Source organism: Mastomys coucha, unplaced genomic scaffold, assembly GCF_008632895.1.
Source record: "Mastomys coucha isolate ucsf_1 unplaced genomic scaffold, UCSF_Mcou_1 pScaffold23, whole genome shotgun sequence".
Classification (NCBI taxonomy): Eukaryota; Metazoa; Chordata; class Mammalia; order Rodentia; family Muridae; genus Mastomys; species Mastomys coucha.
In genome coordinates this window covers 4,451,597-4,471,791 of record NW_022196906.1, presented here as the reverse complement: position 1 = coordinate 4,471,791, position 20,195 = coordinate 4,451,597, and the positions used below count along the sequence as shown (strand labels likewise).

Sequence of the window (20,195 nt, the reverse complement as noted above, 5' to 3'; positions counted from 1 at the left end):
GAAAAAGATGGGAAATATATTTAGAATACATAGGTGAAAAATAAAGACAAAATATACTGTCTTAAATAAATTTGTATTTAATTTTATTTGAGAGAGAACACATGTGCCCTGACATGCATGTGCAGGTATAGAAAAACATAGGCATCAGCTCTTCACTTCTACCATGTGTCTCACTGACTGAACCCAGATCATCAAGTCCTGGTGAGCTTTACCGCTAACAATCTCAGTAGCCCAGTATTTTACGTTTTAAAAGGCCTATGAAGTGAAAAAGTATACGGGAGCAAAGCAGTTCCAAAGGTGAAGGAGATACAAAGTTGACTGTGTGGCCTCTCTTCATCCTTCATCCCATCTTCCAGAGCAGGGAGCCAAGAACTTGAAATATGTGTACACTACCCTTATATTTGTTTAAGGAAATTACTTTAGAAAACATGCACAGAAATCTATTATGATATTTATTTATCCTTGATTTTTGATATCCAGATCTGTTTTATAAGTCATATGGTCATTTGTGATTTGTTTGTATTTCTCAATTTTTTAAAAAATTTTTCCCATGGTATTCATATACTTAATACATAAATACATACAAACACACACACACACACACACACACACACACACACGCAAACGTGTTTTCTTTAATAGACCTTGAATTACTATCAGAATTATTTTTATTATATTTAAAGAATTTTGGAATTCCATTTATAAGCATGGTAGAGCCATAATTATCAAACCACATCTCAACTGAAGACAACTAAAAACCTAAATAAACTGTAATAATGATTGTTTTCATATAACATGACAGAACAGAAATGTGAACCCTCAAACAAACAAACCAGATGAAATTGGTCCTCAGACTGTAAGGGAATTCTTACATTAGAGTTGTGTTTTCTAGCCTGCTCAAGGTCCTGGATTTGATTACTGGTGCTAATCCCCACTTGCCCTACCCCTCCCCACACACACACATACACATGTACAGTAAGAAATAATGGTATCATTCTTGTAAGAGAAAACATTTTGTTTGAATGTACTTCCTTTTTATTATTGGGTATTTTATTTATTTACATTTCAAATGTTATCCCTTTTCCTGGTTTCCTCTCTGGAAACCCCCTATCCCATCCTCCCTCCCCCTGTATCTATGAGGGTGCTTCAACAACACACCCACTCCTGCCTCCCAACCCTGACATTTCCCTACACTGGGGCATCGAGCCTTCACAGGACCAAGGGCCTCTCCTTCCACTGATGCCCAACAAGGCAATCCTCTGCTACATATGTGACTGGAGCCATGAGTACTCTTTAGTTGCTGGTTTAGTCCCTGGGAGCTCTGGGGGTTCTGGTTGTTTGACATTGTTGTTCTTCATATGGGGTTGCAAACCCCTTCAGCTCCTTCGGTCCTTTCTCTGACTTCTCCACTGGGGACTCTGTGCTCAGTCCAATGGTTGGCTGCCACTGTATTTGTCAGGCTCTGGCAGAGCCTCTCAAAAGACACGTATATCAGGCTCCTGTCAGCAAGAACTTCTTGGCATCTGCAATAGTGTCTTAGTTTGGTGTCTGTATATCGTTGGATCTCCAGGTGGAGCAGTTTCCAGAAGTACTTTCCTTTGTCTCTTCGCCATACGTTGTCTCTGTAACTCCTTTCTTTCTTTCTTTCTTTCTTTTTCTTTCTTTCTTTCTTTCTTTCTTTCTTTCTTTCTTTCTTTCTTTCTTTTTCTTTCTTCCTCTCTTTCTTTCTTTCTTTTTAAACTAAGATGTATTTTATTTTTTTTAATTGGATATTTTCTTCATTTAAATTTTAAATGTTATCCCCCTTCCCAGTTTCCCCTTTGGAAACCCCATTCTGCCTACCCCTGCTTCTATGAGGGTGTACCCCACCCACATACTCACCTCTGCCTCCCAGCCCTGGCATTCCCCTACAATGGGGCATTGAGCCTTCACATGACCAAAGGCCTCTCACTGATGCCCAACATGACCATCCTCTGCTACCTATGCGGATGAAGCCATGGATCCCTCCATGTGTACTATTTGATTGGTGGTTTAGTCCCTTGGAGCTCTTGTGGGGAGGGGGAATGCACCTGGTTATTTGATATTGTTGTTCTTCCTATGAGGATGCAAACCCCTTCAGCTCCTTTGGTCCTTTCTCTAGCTCTACCATTGGGGACCCTGTCCAATGGTTGGCTGCTAGCATTTACCTCTGTATTTGTCAGGCTCTAACAGATTCTCTCAGGAGAGAGCTATATCAGGCTTCTGTCAGCAAGCACTTCTTGGCATCCACCATAGGGTCTGGGTTTGGTGACTGTATATGGGATGGATCCCCAAGTGGGGCAGTCTCTGGATAGCCTTTTCCTCAGTCTTTACTCCACACTTTGTCCCTGTATTTCCTCCCATTAGTATTTTGTTCCCCCTTCTAAGAAGGACTGAAGTATTCACACTTTGATCTTTCTTCTTCGTGAGTTTCATGTGGTCTGTGAATTATATCTTGGGAATTCAGAATTTTTGGGTTAATATCGACTTATCAGGGAGTGAGTGCATACCATGGATCTTCTTTTGTGATTAGGTTACTCACACAGGATATTTTTTAGTTCCATCCATTTGCCTAAGAATTTCATGAAGTCATTGTTTTTAATACCTAAGTAGAACTCCATTGTGTAAATGTACCACACTTTCTGTATCCATTCTTCCGTTGAAGGACACATGGGTTCTTTCCAGCTTCTGGCTATTACAAATATGGCTGCTATGAACATAGTGGAGCATGTATTCTTGTTATATGTTGGAGCATATTTTGGGTATATGCCCAGGAGTGGTATAGCTGGGTCATCAGGTAGAACTGATTCCAATTTTCTGAGGACCCACCAGACTGATTTTCAGAGTAGTTGTACCAGTTTGCAATCCCACCAACAATGAAGGAGTGTTCTTTTTCTACATCCTTACCAGCATCTGCTATTACCTGAGTTTTTGATCTTAGCCATTCTGACTGGTGTGAGGTAAAATCTCAGGGTTCTTTTGATTTGTTTCCTTGGTGACTAATGGTGTTGAATATTTCTTTAGGTGCTTTTTGGCCATTTGATATTTGTCAGTTGAGAATTCTTTGTTTATTTCTGTATCCCATTATTAATAGGGTTATTTGGTTCTCAGGAGTCTAACTTCTTGAATTCTTTGTATATATTGGATATTAGCCCTCTATCAGATATAGGATTGGTAAAGATTTTTTCCCAATCTGTTGGTTGACATTTTGTCCTATTGACAGTGTCCTTTGCCTTACATATGCTTTGCAACTTTATGAAGTCCCATTTGTCTTTTGTTGATCTTACAGCATAAGTCAATGGAATTCTGTTCCAGAAAATTTCCCCCGTGTCCATGTGTTCAAGGCTCTTTCCCATTTTCTTTTCTATTAGTTTCAGTGTATCTGGTTTTATTTAGAGGTCCTTGATCCACTTGGACTTGAGCATTGTACAAGGAGATAAGAATGGATTGATTTGCATTCTTCTACATGTTGACCACCAGTTGAACCAGCACCATTTGTTGAAAATGCTATCCTTTTCCCACTGGATGGTTTTAGCTCCTTTGTCAAAGATCAAGTGACCATAGGTATGTGGGTTCATTTTTGGGTCTTTACTTCAATTACACTGATCTACCTGCCTATCTCTGTACCAATACCATGCAGTTTTTCTCACTATTGCTTTGTAATACAGTTTGAGGTCAGGGATGGTGATTCCCCCAGAAGTTCTTTTATTGTTGAGAATAGTTTTTGCTATCCTGGGTTATTTGTTATTCCAAATGAATCTGCAAGTTGCTCATTCTAACTATATGAAGAATTGAGTTTGAATTTTGGATTGCATTGAATCTGTAGATCACTTTTGGCCAGATGGCCATTTTTACTATATCAATCCTGCCAATCCATGAATATGGTATATCTTTATATCTTCCGAGATTTTCTTCGATTTCTTTCTTCAGAGACTTGAAGTTTTTGTCATACAGATCTTTCATTTGTGTGCCTAGAGTCATACCAAGGAATCATTGACAAAATTCAACATCCCTTCATGGTAAAATTCTTGGAACGATCAGGGATTCAAATCCCATATCTAAATATAGTAAAAGCAATATACAGCAAACCAGTAGCCAACATCAAACTAAATGGAGGGAAACTTGAAATAATCCCATTAAAATCAAGGACTAGACAAGGCTGCTCACTCTCTATTCAATATAGTGCTATCTGTTCAATATAGTACTTGAAGTCCTAGCCAGAGCAATTAGACAACAAAAGGAGGTCAAACGGATATGAATTAGAAAGGAAGAACTCAAAATATCACTATTTGCAAATGATATGATAGTATACTTAAGTGACCTCAAAAATTACACCAGAGGTCTCTTAAACCTGATAAAGAACGTCAGCAAAGTGGTTGGATATAAAATTAACTCAAACAAATCAGTAGCCTTCCTCTACTCAAAAGATAAACAGGCTGAGAAAGACATTAGGGAAATGACACCCTTCACAATTGTCACAAATAATATAAAATACCTTGGTATTTCCTTTTTCTAAAAGGTCTCTATAGTCACCATTTATAATCCAGAGCAGAATGTTAGGGTCATTCATTTAGGATGCAAAATGCCTTGTTATTTACATGAGTGGGGGAACATCCTCATCTACCTTGCTATACAATCTAGAGCTGGGCTAGGGAAGAGGACAAGAAACAGGAGGAAGTGTGTTTCTGGGTCTGAGGATAGTGGAAGGAGGTTGTGAGAAAGAAAATTAGGAAATACATAGGCTCCATTGAAAAGTGTAACATGTGTAGATGTTAAGAGGTAAGTCAAGGAAATGCATCTGAATATGAAGCAGATTCCAGCGCATGAGCTTGCACTAGAGAAGGCAAACAGGTAGTCAGCCATTGTCAACCAGAGAGCATCATTAGTAGTGCTGGAGTTGTCAATACCTTTCCTATATCACATGAGAGTAGTGCTAGAGTTCAGTTGCATGATTGCAAAATGCTATAGTACAGTTTTTAAATTTCCATAAAAATCTGTAAAAATATTGACCTAAACTTAGTTTTGAAATCATTTCCTAAACAAGAACAAGTTCAGAATTTAAAACAAAGAAACAAACAAAAACAACAACAAAGAAACCATAGCCTACAGAAAATGTCCTTCTAAAATCCATCTTAGAAACCATCATATGATAACATTGAGACAGGGAGAATGTTTGATGACAAATTCTATTTAATAGTTTTTTTTTAATTCTATACAATGAGCAGTGTACCCACATCAGTCCCACATTCATTATCTCTTCATTAATTGTTGATAATTATAATATATAGGTATATATGTGTGTAAATATATATATATATATATATATGTATTACACATAAGTGTATATGTATGTACCCTAATGAGTACATTGGAAACAAAATTTAAACTTTTATTTTTTAAACAATGGGCTAAAAGTAAACAATATTAAAGACTAATTTTAAGTAATGTATATGTACAATTTAATGGTGTTTTCTTTTCAGACCAAAAAGAAAAACTGAAACAAATTAGTTTATAAACAAAACCTATAAGAAACTTTTCCCAAGAAACAAATGCTATTTAAATATTTTTTGCTATTTAAATATTTTATACAATATATTTTAATCATATTATTTTTTCTCACCCAGCTGCTCCAGATCCCCTACATTCCTACACACCTGTATCTTTCTCTCCTCTGTCTCTGTTTCTCTTTGTCTCTCTCTCCCTGTGTCTCTCTCTGTTTCTTTCTGATTATCTCTTTCTCTGTTGTTCTCTCTCTCTCTCTCTCTCTCTCTCTCTCTCTCTCTCTCTCACCCTCACTCAAAAAAGAAGTCAAAGAAACAAACTAAAAAATGCAGTGAGATAAAATATGATAAAAAAAAAAAAAAACAGAGGTCCTTTTGTGTTGGCCAACTACTTCTGGTCATGGAGCAAGCACTGGAGTGTGCACACCCCATTTGAGAAAACTGATAGTCTCTTGCCAGTGAAAATTAATATAGCTTCTTTGTTAGAAATACACCTTTTGTCTACTTTTTCTTAATGCTGGATTTTTGTCTGGTTTGATCCTGTTCAGTTTTTGTAAATTAATGTCACACAGTCCTGACAAGGATACAGAAAAGTGATATCATATATTACTGGTAGGTATAGGTGCCATCACTGTATTGTGAGAAAGCAGTTTTCCAGTACTGACTAAAATAAAAAAGTGGGCATGCCCTTTGATCTATTAATCTAGCTTTTGTGACTATCTCCTGCAACCATGACAGCAACCCTGCAATGCTTCAGCACCTCCATATGACAAAAAGCATCAAATGAAAGCAGCCCAGTGCTCTCCTGAACCCTGACTTATGAGGAGCAGTGGACCCATGTTTTCATATAATGGAGTTATATACATCTATGAATGAGAAAAGGAAAGCTAATATTTAGTGAATAAAACCTTTGGTATTAAATAGAAAATATAAATGTTTGATATTTAAAAAAATCTGAATGGCTCATTGTGGGTAGAAACATGTTACAAGCATCAGGTGGATGATGTTTTACAAACTGTTGCTACAGGAAACAGAATTGCTCCAGGTGAGGGCAGAAAAGTTTCCTCCTTTTAATTCCCAAGTCTTGTTTGACTCTTGATCTGAAACTGTTAGCTACTTCATCAAAGTACATTTGTTACCTACAAATAAATTGTTTAGATTTACAAAATACTAGAGGGCTTCGAAAGGCTTTCGTGCAATCTGAGCGAGAAAGACATGATTCTCTGATCATATAACAGCCATGTGAAAAGCAACTTGTATCTGCTGGCACTTGGCCCTAATTGTGATTACATTTTATTGTGCTCAGCCTATTGAGTGCTTAAATTACCAGATAACTGAATCCATGTTTCTAATAGTGGAAGGGATATTAACAGAACCTTTGTTCCCCGTTGTAGCCCTGTTCCAACAATCACTTGGATGAAGGTTAACGGTTACATCCCCAGTAAGTCCAGACTGCGGAAATCCCAGGCAGTGCTGGAGATTCCAAACCTGCAACTGGATGATGCTGGAATATATGAATGCACAGCTGAAAACTCCCGTGGAAAAAACTCCTTTCGTGGACAGCTTCAAATATACAGTAAGTGTCTCAGAAAAGCACAAAGCTTTTCTCCCAAGGATGAAATAAAAAATGCAAGGTGAACCAAGTATTGTTCATCTTACACTGAAACTTCAAATAATAACTTAAAAGTATATTTCGCTGGTATAGGAAATTAAAATGAATCTACACAGAAAATATTTTAAAGAAAAATAAAGAATTTTCAGCCATTTTGTAGATGACTGGGAGTGTATAACCATAAAAATGAAATGTTTGCATCAAACTAACAGCTGATAAATTCAATTTTTATTTATAAGTGATATTTACTTATTTCAGCTTTTGCCTCAACTCAGGGGTCAAATTTTTTTGCCCATGCACCAAATCTTGCATAGCTGCTGATTTAGGTAAATATCCATTTGTTTATAAATGTTCTGCTTCAGCTTTTGCTTGGCTCTGGAAGAATTAAATGGAGACAGGGACCCGCTGAGTTGCAGAGACTAAAATATTTGCTATCAAGCACTTCACAAAAGTTTGCTGAGCTCTGGCCTGAGCTAATACGTCTGTATGACAAATAGCTCCTGCAACTTGTGCATGTTTGTTTTCCAAAAATGACAGTCAGCCAACCAGGTGATGAATAAGAAGTGGGGTGAAGGAGTTCAGACGTTCTTGCAATCTCACATTGGGGCCCAAGTGTCACACACATCTGCTTTTCACATTTTCCTACACGGAGAGGGGAGTGATAATGTGCTCATGTCTCGGTTGAAGACACCAAACAGAGAAGGAGCACAGAAAAGGAAGGTCAGTGAGGAGAGTGAACAGGCTTGGAATATGCACATAGCTGATCCATCCATGATATCTAACTCTCATTACATCTCAAAACTGTCTCTCCTGCAAACCTAATATCCTGTGAAGGGGTTGCAAAAGAATATTCTGAAATGCTGTGAACTAAAATCAACCATTCTATAAGCACAGTAACTCCTGGAATTCAACTCTTAGGCAGATTATACCATGAACACTTCCTTCCTTCTCTCCTTCCCTCCTTCCATTCTCCCTTGCTCTGTCCATCCCTCCCTCTATTCATCTCTCCCTCTATTTCTCCCTTCCATTCTTTTTTCATCCTTCTGTTTTTCTTCCTTCACTCATCCACATTCTATCAATAAAGCATTGAATTTGGAAAAAATGAACCTCAAATTCGAACTGAAAATTCACAAAGGGTCCTGAGGGTTCAAGGTTCATTCTGTCCTGAAAACTCTGGTTAGACCTTAAAAAACCATCAGAACCTTGAATGGCTGAAGGCACAAAAACATCTGGGAAAAAAGCTACCCCTTCCCACCACTGAGAGGTCTGTAGTATGCACACAGTGTCAGAAGATTACAGACTGTTGGACGCACCTATTAACGTAAGTATAGGTTATTTATGCACATTTATATTTGACTAATAACAAGTACACATATTAATAAGCCTTCCATTACTAAGGCAAAACACCTGAGATCATCAATTCTCTTGAAAAGAACTACAGTTAGTGCTGGCTCATGGTTTTACTGGTTTCAGTTCAGGGTGGCTCATTCTTGACACATGCTGTGAGATTTCACATCACAGAGAAAATGTTCACCTTATTACATCTGGAAAACAGACAGAAAATAAGGGGGATGGGGCTTGAGCCCCATTAGGACACACCCCTAGTGCACTGACTACCTTCAAATAGATCCCAACTGCTAAGTGTTCCAGGCCTCCCCATCAATGCAGCAGTCTGGTAGCCATTTCTATATGTAGGCTTTGGGAAAGCCCCCTGTGCTAACCTCACGGGTGTCATGATCTTGACTAGTTTCCTGTATTTGTAGATTTATTTGGGCTCCATTTTGAGTAGCAGGGGCCATACAGAAGCTCTGCACTTCAGGTCTGCCTATGAGACAGCAAAGCTGCATTCTGAAGCTGCCCATTTTGTCAAAGAATTAGATCTATCATTGATAGCAGGCAGTTAGTTTGTTTTTATAACAGCATTGGTATTAAAGTATAATGTAACAGAGAATATAACATGAAGAGACCCATGTTGTTAAATAATAGGTAAAAGAAAGGTAAGTTTGTGAATGTTGTGTAAATAGGTTAAAACTATAGAATTCAAGAAAAAATAGTAAAAATGAAAATTCTATATTTGGGGAGTGGTGTGAAGTTCAGAATAAATAGCATAATAGTTCAGGTAGATGTCCTGTGGCATCATGTACATAGATTTATGGGTTAATTTTTTGACACCTCTAGCTTCTGATGATTTATCCAAAAGCCTAGATTTTAACTGTCATAGAAAAAGTTGCACCCCACATTAAACAGAATCATACTTGTTATCAGTCTCAATTTAAAATGAAAGGAACAAATCGAACAAGAAAGAGGTTCATGAGGAACAAAAGAAGGAAGGAGAAAGGAGAGAGAGGGAGGGAGGGACAACTGATGGAAGTTAGAAGGACGGAAAGGCAGCAGAAGAAAGACAGCAAAATGGCAGCCATAACTTAAGCAGCTCTAAGGGGGGCTTAGGGAGTGAGGCATTCTGAGTAGAGAAAGCATAGTATATATAGAGATGTAGCATGTGCCCCAGCCAGTGCCCCAATATAGTGATTGGGGTTGACAATCACTATATTGTATCTATGTGTCTTAGTCAGGGTTCTATTCCTGCACAAACGTCATGACCAAGGAGCAAGTTGGGGAGGAAAGAGTTTATTCAGCTTACTTCCACATTGCTGTTGATCACCAGAGGAAGTCAGGACTGGAACTCAAGCAGGTCAGGAAGCAAGAGCTGATGCAGAGGCCATAGAGAGATGTTTCTTACTGGCTTGCTCAGCCTGCTCTCTTGTAGAACCCAAGACTTCCCAGCCCAGGGATGGCACCACCCACAAGGGGCCCTACCCCTTGATCACTAATTGAGAAAATGCCCCACAGCTGGGTCTCATGGAGGCACTTCCCCAGCTGAAGCTCCCTTCTCTGTGAAAACTCCAGCCTGTGTCAAGTTGACATATAAAACCAGCCAGTACAATTTGACTTGGCACACAAACACATCACTATTAAGCCTCAACCCTTACTTTCTTATTCACCCCCAAGATCTAAAGTCCCACAGTCTTTACATATTAAAAGTTCAATCCATTTAAAATGTCCAATATCTTTTAAAATTCAAGGTCTCTTAACTGTGGGCTCCACTAAAATACTTTTTTCCTTCAAGAGGGAAAAATATCAGGGCATATTCACAATCAAAAGCAAAAATCAAAATCCAACCGTCCAATGTCTGGGATCCATTCATGATCTTCAGGCTTCCTCCAAGGGCTTGGGTCACTTCTCCAGCTCTGCCCTTTATAGCACACACCTGGTCTTCTAGGCTCCAGATGCCTGTACTCCACTGCTGCTGCTGTTCTTGGTGGTCATTCATGGTACTGGCATCTTTAAAACACTGTCTTCTTTTGTAACTAGGCTTCACCAATAGCCTCTCATAGACTCTCTTCATGGTGCCAAGCCTCAACTCCTTTGCATGACCCCTCCAGTCCTGGGCCATCAATTGCAAACTGAGGTTACACCTTCACCAATGGCCTTCCATGGCCTCTCACTGTGCTAAGCCTCAACTGCTCTTCATGACCCCTTCATGCCTGCAAAACCAGTACACCTGGGTGACTCTTACACATTACCAAGTCCTGCTGCAGCACAAGGTACAACCTTGGCTATCTCTGGAGCATAGCCTCTGTGCTCTCAGAAAACACTTCCCAGAAGATGTCACCTCACTAATGCTGGTTTCTTCTTAATCACCGCTAATTTCTTAGCTCCAGCTAACCAGCATCAATAGTCCCAGTAATGCAAAGTTTTCACTTTCGTAGTTCTGGTAACTTGTTAATCACAGCTGATACTTCAGCCCCAGCTAACCAAAACCACAGAATCTTCACAATCAAAACAACATGGCCCTGATAAGAGTCTTTAATCTTCCCTCTGAAATTTCACAAGCCAGGCCTCTATCTCTGCACTGTTCTCAACATGATCTTCCAAGCTCCTACAGAACATCCCACAGAGTTCTTAACAACCAGTGGCTCTTCTAGCTCAAAGTTCCAAAGTTCCACAGTCCTCCCCAAAACATGGTCAGGTTGTCACAGGAATACCCCACTATGCTGGTACCAATTTGTCTTAGTCAGGGTTTCTATTCCTGCACAAACATCATGACCAAGAAGCAAGTTGGGGAGGAAAGGGTTTATTGAGCTTATACTTCCACATTGCTGTTGATCACCAGAGGAAGTCAGGACTGGAACTCAAGCAGGTCAGGAAGCAGGAGCTGGCACAGAGGCCATGGAGGGATGTTCCTTGCTGGCTTGCTTCCCCTGGCTTGCTCAGCCTGCTCTCTTATAGAACCCAAGACTTCCAGCCCAGGGATGGCACCACCCACAAGAGGCCCTACCCCCTTGATCACTAATTGAGAAAATACCCCACAGCTGGGTAGCTCCCTTCTCTGTGATAACTCCAGCCTATGTCAAGTTGACACACAAGACCATCTAGTACACTATGGTTTAGGCTTGCATGGAATTTAATGTATCTGTAGCCAGGGTGCTTAGGATAGAGGGATGTTGTACTATTTCAAATAGCCCAGAGAGGTCAGTTGCACTGCTGGTGCAGATAACAAAGAGTATATATACTTTCACTAAGGCCCTGAGCAGCATCTTCATTGATTTTAATATGTTTTAATATCTACAATTTAATTATATGCATTTTCAAGCTAACCCTTTTGAGATTATTTTCTATCTTTCTTTCTAGAACTAAGCATGCTGTTCAGGAAGAAGTGGATAATTTTTATTATAAATCTATCTTATTATAATGCTTATTGCCTTTATATAACATCACTCTGCAGGATTCAGCATGCAGCAAGTTGATGGAGAGACTGAGCAGTGACTCCTGACAACTAGTCACTGAGATCTTCTGTTTGAGGCTGCACACTGCCAGGGCTTCACGAGAGAGCTTATGCTCTAGGCTGTACATTGTCAGGGCTTCACAAGAGAGCTTATGCTCTAGGCTGTACATTGCCATGGTTTCACACATTAACCTGAGAGGCGCTTAAGAACAAGGGTATCCTATCACTAGAGATTAAGAAATTATTACTAAGTTGAGTTGGAAGCATGTGCTGTGCTTTGGTGGAAGTGTGGATAGAATGTAGGATGCTAGAAAACAGCCATGTGACCAAAAGCAAAACAAAACAACAACAAAAAAAACCAAAATAACAAATAGAAGGGGTTTTAAGGAAATGGTGTTAAGAGTACAAGAAAACGCATTCTCTTAAGAACAGGGAAGGGGAGCTATGGTGGGCCTGAAGGCACCAGCAGGGAAAGTGGGGTGAAGGGTAGGAGGAGTTCTATCTGGACTAAAGGTTACACAAACCTTTCTCTTACCATTGTTTCCCTGTACTATATTTGCACAGTATGAGATGTGTAAAGAATTGTGAGAAGTGAGCAGCAGACAGTGAGCTTTTAGCTTTGGTTAAATAAATAAATGAACTATCAAATAAAGCTTATTTTAACAGATGTACAGTATTGGATTAAACTTCCACCCTCATAAAAATAATAAATTGAGATTTAAAAGTTACAACCAACCAACCAACCAACCAAGCAAACAACAAAAAACAGAATCCAGTCTGGAGTGGATGTCGGAGGTTCATCTCCCATCTCCATCCTTGTTAACTCTAGTAAGAGGAAGATGATTCCTATTGTCTGTGTCATCCAGCTTCCGAGGATAACTGACACATTAAAGCTCTTGCAATTATTCTTATTCTTCAAAATTGTGTTTTTCCATGTTTGAATTTTCAAGAGTATTTTACCATACTAAAACTACACATAGATTCACCTTAGAAAATTTTATAAGCTTACAGATTCCCAGTTCTTAAAATCATCCATGATACCATGATTGTTTCATTGAGGAAACATTTTCTTGTCTTGAATCTATTACTCTGAAAATGATGCCATATATGTGTTCACATTTGCTAAAAAGTAAAGTTGAAGTTATGTATGGGTGATGGATTGTGGCAGAGAATCAATCACTATTTATTATGTTCAATCATCATAGAAGTCCACTGAAATAGGAATTATCATCTTCAGCTTACAAATGAGGCTCATTAAAGAAATTCATTTCCAGTTATAGATTACAGCAAAGGCACTAAAGAGTAGGGCTTGAACCTATGTTCACCCCCAACTATATCATCTAGTACTGCACATGAGCTTTCTCTGGCTTACAGCTGAGAGCCATAACACTAAAATTGATCTATGTCGGTAAAATGTGTTGAGTCCTCAATACTTAAGATACAGGAACAGAGAAGCAGCCAATAATACTTAGCATATGTCAGGAGAGACTTACAGAGTTCCCAACGATGAGAGGTAATGAGCATGGCTTGCTCTATGCACATCTGCTTCCCGTATCACAAGATGGAACTCGGAGATGGTTCTGAAGCCCAAATGTATCACATAAGTAGCTGCCAGGATACAGTGCATCTGGCGAGGTTCTAACAGTTTTCCACTTCAAAGACCATATGTCTCCTCAGTTTTCTAAGCCCTGAAAGACGTGGTCCAACATAAGCTAGATGAAAGTTACAAAGTTTATTGAAAATTCAACCTAACCTGGGATTTTTTTTCTCACTTAAGTTTATGTATAGGTATGTTTACATATATAAAGGTGTGTTTATTTGTGTGCATGTGTATGTGTATGGGAGTGTTTGTATGTATTTGTTTGTGATATATATATATATATATATATATATATATATGTGTGTGTGTGTGTGTGTGTATGTGTATGCATGGGTGCACATGTGTGATGTGTGTATATGTCTGTGTGTATGTGTGGTATGTTTTATGTGTGCAAGCATGTGTGTGCACGTGTGTGCACATGCACATGATATAATACATGTGGATGTGAGAAGATAATTTGCAGAAGGTATCTCTTCTACCTTGTGATCACAGAGGCTGAACTCAGGTGTGGGATAAGCATCTATCCCTCTTAAGCCATGTCACTGGCCTACATTTTCATTTTCTAGATAAGTGAACAATTCCCCACCATGAAGACCAAGTTGTGGTGTGTGCCGACCCTGTGTAACTATTTAGAAGTTAAAGCCACCTCCTTCCCATAGATAACTGCATTCTGCTGCTAAAGCAAAACTCAAAGGGAACTGTGTGTCTCTGATGTTATATTACCTGGACTCTCCCAGGATGCTGCACTGAAATACTTTCAGGCTGCAATCTAGTGTGGGTTTCTAAAACTATCTTCTGTTCCATTTCACTGCATCTCTCATCACTTTGTGCATGGAATTAATGCACAGTTGGCAGTTTAGGAAATATGATGCAATGTTAAAGTGAAGGATAACAACAAGAAGAGTGCCATGGAAGCTGAGATGACCTTGTAGCTCCATGCACATCATGCACAGTCACAGATGATAACTCATAAATACCATGATGTTTAGGTGTTGAGTAAAATGTACTTTTGAAACATGGAGTTTAATCTTCATTTTTAACATCATCCATAACCCACATTTTCTTTGTGTTTATGTGTGTGTTTATACATATGTGCATATTTGTGTGGCACTTAGAAATCCTTTCTTTTAAGTCAGTTGCCAAGCAACTTATATCCATTCACTGGGAAGAACATCTGAGGACAGAGGCAGTCACACCCAAGGTGCAGAGTTGCTTTTTTCCTATGTGGCACAGATGTTGCTGTCTAATGCTGATCACACTGCTCAGCTTCGCACTGGGAGTTTCAGAATGAAATGCCCCTGCTTTGACTGTTAAACAAATGATATGAAAACACAATTATTTTCTTTAACATACTTTTATTTACAAGTAAGTCAGTGAAAAAAAGACATTTAGACATTTATTTTGTACATTCTATATATGTCCCACAATGTTTAATGATAATGAAATCTTTACGTTACCATTCTGAAACTTTCTTCACTTGAAGGAGCTTGATTAAATGCTGAAAAAAAATATGCTAAGTAAAATTCACATTCAAATATTAGTTCTCCAAAAATCATTCTCATGTACACATACATAGACATGTACACATACACAGACATGTAGACACACATCAGAGCAACCATTCACAGGACGTGTTATATGCTGCTGTCCACAGGAGTTATTCTTTTAAATGACTGACTCCCTACAGTGTAAGCCCTGAAGAGAAGCAAACCAATTGCTTTAACGTGTGTGTGTGTGTGTGATGTTTAAGTTGTAATTTACGTTTACAGAGAAACTTTCAGTAATCAAAATACTCATAATGTCCTATTTGTTGTTTGGGAAACAGTTTCGTGTGTAATGACATGCTCCCATGTGTGATGATATGTACCTAAACTGGGCACTGGTGACCAACACTTCAGATACAGGAGGATCTCTGTAAGGTTGAGGCTGGTCTGCTCTACAGAGCTAGTTCTAGGACAGTGCAGGCTACACAAAGAAAGGAAAGAAAAAGAAAAGAAAAGAAAAAAATAATGTGTTCCCCTGTATAATAATGACACCCCCTTATAATAATGACATGCTCCCTGTGCAACAATGACATTCTCTGGTGTGTAATAATGGTGTGTTACCTTATGTAATAATGACATGCCCCCTGTATAATGATGTGCTCTCCTGTGTAATAATGATATAACCCCTGAATAATAATGATGTGCTCCTCTGTATAATAATGACATGCTCCATGTGTAATAATTGTGTAGGCTGCTGTGTAATAGTGATGTGCTCCCCTATGTAGTGATATGCTCTCCTGTGTAGTAAGTACTCCCCTGTGGTTACATAAGCACTATACATAAGAACTAAATCTATAGAAATACAGTTGATTTTCTTCACATTTTACCTGTGAAGGTTAAATGTGTCAAATGCGAAAGGACTGAGCTTGCTTTTCTTTCTTGTCTAAATGCTCACAGCATACCCACACTGGGTACAGAAACTGAATGATACCCAGCTAGACAGTGGGAGTCCACTGCAGTGGGAATGCAAGGCTACTGGAAAGCCCAGGCCCACATACCGCTGGCTGAAGAACGGAGCACCCCTCCTGCCGCAGGTACGTGGGGAATTCAGAACTTCTGCCTAGCAACTTACATACCCTGGTATGTACATTAGGGTTTGTAGAGAGGATCAGTTATATACTGTGTGGAATCATCATGTGTTTACAAAATGCTGATAGCCTATTAGCTGAGGCAGTATTAGGATGTGGGACATCTGGCAGAGAGAGGGGAATTCTGGGAAAGAATCAGGTGGGACTCTGAAAAGTCAGCCATATGAAACTAGGAGAGGTAACTAGACATCTGCCATGAGCTAGCCAGGGAACAAGTCCAAGCTTATGGCCTAAGCATTTATTCATAAATAATTAAGCCTCAGAATCATTATTCTGGGAACAAAGAGGCTACATAGAAAAGCTCATGTCTACAATGGTTATTATTTCTGAGACCATAACCAAAAGTAACCATATAACAGTCCATTATCAAAAGCAGTGAGGGCAGGAACTCAAGTAGGGCTGGAACCTAGAGGCAGGAGCTGATGCGCTGATGCGCTGATGCGCTGATGCGGGAGCCCTGAAGGGGTGCTGTTTACTGGGTTGCTCCTCTTGGCTTCCTCAGCCTGCTTTCAAATAGAACCCAGGACCACCAGCCCAGAGGTGGCACCACCCACAATGGACTAGGCTCCTTCCTATCAATCTCTGATTAAGACAATTCCTAACAGGCTTGCGGACAATTCTGTAGGTGTTTTCTCCAATATGGTCCCACCTTTCTGATGATTCAGCGAGTGTCAAGTTAGCATAAAACTAGCATGGATACATAGCATGGAGCACAAAATGGTCCTCATTGGCCTTCATATATATATATATATATATATATATATATATATATATATATATATATATATATATATATATATATATATATATATATATATATATATATAAATATATATATATATATAAATGTGTATGTATAAATATATATGTAACATATAAAAATCATTTAGTATTTTAATTATCTGATTCCCTCTTAGAGTAATTATATTACACAAACGTTATTAAAAGCCTATAAATCCATAGACAAATATTTTCAATCATGACAGACTTGCTGCCATTTCTAGCTGACCTTTAGACATCATTTAATTCATGGCCCCTGCTATGTAAGTGATTAAACTGATCTGGAGCACAAGATAACTTGGGTTTGTGTTTCTAAATGAAAAAAAAAAACTAGAATAAAATTGTAATACCCTGTGAGCTGGTGTCCTGGGAAGGGTCTTTTCATGATATTCAAATTTAACAAAGGTCTTTTCAATAAATCAATTGCATACTTTTAAAACCATTTCCTGTATGACAGATTTACATTGATTACTTTTTAATTGTATCATAAGAATGTTAATTTTAATAGCTCTCTCCCTTGGTTGTGGCCTTCATAAGAAGGTGATCAGAGGAGAAATAGATCACTGTTTATGACAAGAAAAGAAGGACTCTGTAGACAGTTTAGACTGAGTGTACAATCTTGCCCAGGCAGGCAGGATGGTACCATGTTGACTCGTGTACTATTTACCATGCAGGGCCTCAGCTTCTTCCTTTTTAAAGTCATACCTTTCCTGTAGTTTCAAGTTCTGACATTGTCTTCCTCTGAAGCCAGTTAAAGCTAAAGAGAATGCAGCTACACCAAAAGCCAGATCCACATACAAAGCCATGAAAGCAAACTTAGATTTCAGTTCACAAGCTCTTCCTCTGACCTTCTTAGGGATTCCTCTCGGGACCACTGATGCTCACATAGTTTAGTCCCAACATCCAGATTACACAAATCCCTCTACCAGATATTGTCTTTGCTGAGTGAGTAAGTTTATTTTGAAAATGGTGTCAAATTACCTAGTGTCTATATTAATAATGGAATCCTGGTTCATGAAGATGTTAAAACTTAAAGAGGCCCTTGATGTTAAGTCCAATATATCTCTGTTTTTAAAATTTTAATAGTAAAATTTGTTTAATATGTACTTTTTCCTCACTTTATACATATCTGATCTGTCTTTTATCAAAACTTCCACATAATACTAAAGTGTGTATATCTCAGCTGATAACTGTGTATATAACCTAACTCCACGATAGTTGTTGCTGTTGGTGATCTGTGTTAGCTTGTTGAGAAGTAAGAGAAGAGTCACACCTCTGGTCAGATGGACACAGGGACCATAGTCATGAGCTGGGGTGTAACTTACCTCTGTTATACTCCATGCTCTTTATCCTTTCCTGACTGGGCCCATTTTCTATTTCTGCTGCATGAAAGCAATGCCTATTAACCCTGTCTTTCTTGTTTCTTCTTTTCGATTCAACTAACTAACCTACCAAACAAAGATGTCTCAGACAAGAATCAAAAACACTGAGCAATAAATCATAATTGATTACCAAAAGGCAACTGGAAATCATAATTGATCTCAGAAAGTCAATATATATTAAGTAATTAAGTTACAGAATGATGTTAAGTATGTTAACTAGAGACCCCCCCTTTGGGTAGTCTCTGAGATTTTTAAGTGATGGTTCACTTTAGTTATTTGCTTTTTAGGTCTCATTTCTTTTTATGCCATTACAGAGCAGAGTGGACACAGTTAATGGAGTATTGGCGATCCATAGTGTGAATCAATCAGATGCTGGGATGTATCAGTGTTTGGCTGAGAATAAATATGGAGCTATTTATGCGAGCGCTGAGCTGAAGATTCTAGGTATGCAGTTTTTTGGCAAATAAAGAAGAAAGAAGTTTGGCTTTCTTTTCCTCCCTTATTCCAACTATGCTGATGTTTTATGATGCGATTCTAAAACCCACTTTAGAGCTTGAAAAGAAGCACTATATCACATTGATATTCCTTCTGCAATTTCTCCCATCATGTTTATGTGCATGAATTCATCATAAATGGCTGATAAGATATGTCTTTGCTATGGCAGAGAATAAAATCATGTAAGAGAATATGTTAATTTTCACAGGAGAAACCCCAGAGGGTGTGTAGGGGGCAGTACTCAGTTCCATTCTTTTGCTGTGTTTAAATTCCCTAACACAACAGCTTAAGTGAGCAAAGTTTATTTGTCTTACACTTCCTGGTCACAGTCCATCAGGGAAGGAACTCAAGCAAGAACTTGAAGCAGAAACTATGGAACCATGATGCTTCATACTAGCTCCAACAGGCTTATGCTTAGTTAGCTTTCTTATACAGCACAGAAGCATCAGCCTAGGAATGGTGCCACCACAGTGAGCCGGGCCCTCTTATATCATCTAATAATCACAACAATCCCACACTCACATGTACAGCCCAATCGTCTCTCGTCTCTCCGGGTTTTCCTCTTTTGGAACTCTAGGCTGATTCACATTGACAAAGCTGAAAAGACAAGAATCCTTTATTTGGCCAGCTAGTCCTATTCCCATAGAAATGTTAATGGTTTCCTAAGCAGTTCTAATTGCCATTCTGTAATTGACACTTCAGAATAGAAATACCAAAGGGAATAGCCCCCAGCTCATAGCTATCTGCATTGGAGAGAAAAAGCCACTCTGGGGCCCAGAGGGCAAGCATTCAAAGCTCCACCTTTCCTAAAATCAGACCCTGGACAGGAGCTTAAGTCCACTGCTGAATACTGAAGGAAAGGTTTCACCCAGACGTCTCAGAGTAATACTGAGTGTACTGGGGATATCTGCACTGTAACATGGAGATGGGCCCCTAAGCCCTAATTGTTATCCAGGGATGGCTGCAGTACAAAGAGAGAGACTTAAGTGATCTTAACACTCTATCTTCTCAATGTATTTTCAGAACCTTCTGTAAACATAACATTTACAGAAAAATGGATGGTTTCTGGGACCTGGAAATGTACCATTTACATACGAACTAAATGTAATATATCATAGATACTCAGTTATGAATATTTACAACTGAACTTGTTGTACATTACAAAATAATTATAGCTAATAGATACAGGATTCCATCACAATTTCATCATCTTAATAAATCAAATATTAATGTGTTTTCTTGTCAACACATGTTTCAGTGTCTCAGAATTGAAAGGTTGACCACTAGTCATCTCAGTGCTTTCCCAAAAATAGTCTCAAACCCTTCTATTCAATAGATATACTTTCAAAAGTATCGGTTATGAGTCAATCCCAGGGGCAACCAAAGCCA

At 38.7% G+C, this 20,195-nt stretch overlaps 1 protein-coding gene across 5 annotated transcripts in view; it reads left to right on the top strand.

Annotated features, from left to right (window-relative positions):
- Window positions 1-20,195, top strand: part of Cntn5 (contactin 5) — a 1,204,186-nt gene that overhangs the window by 903,620 nt on the left and 280,371 nt on the right. For all 5 annotated transcript variants that reach the window (XM_031346014.1, XM_031346011.1, XM_031346010.1 and 2 more), the window contains 3 exons: window positions 6,914-7,095; window positions 15,959-16,095; window positions 18,626-18,755. In XM_031346014.1, coding sequence (XP_031201874.1) covers window positions 6,914-7,095; window positions 15,959-16,095; window positions 18,626-18,755 — 449 coding nt within the window. The remainder of the gene's footprint in view (window positions 1-6,913; window positions 7,096-15,958; window positions 16,096-18,625; window positions 18,756-20,195) is intronic.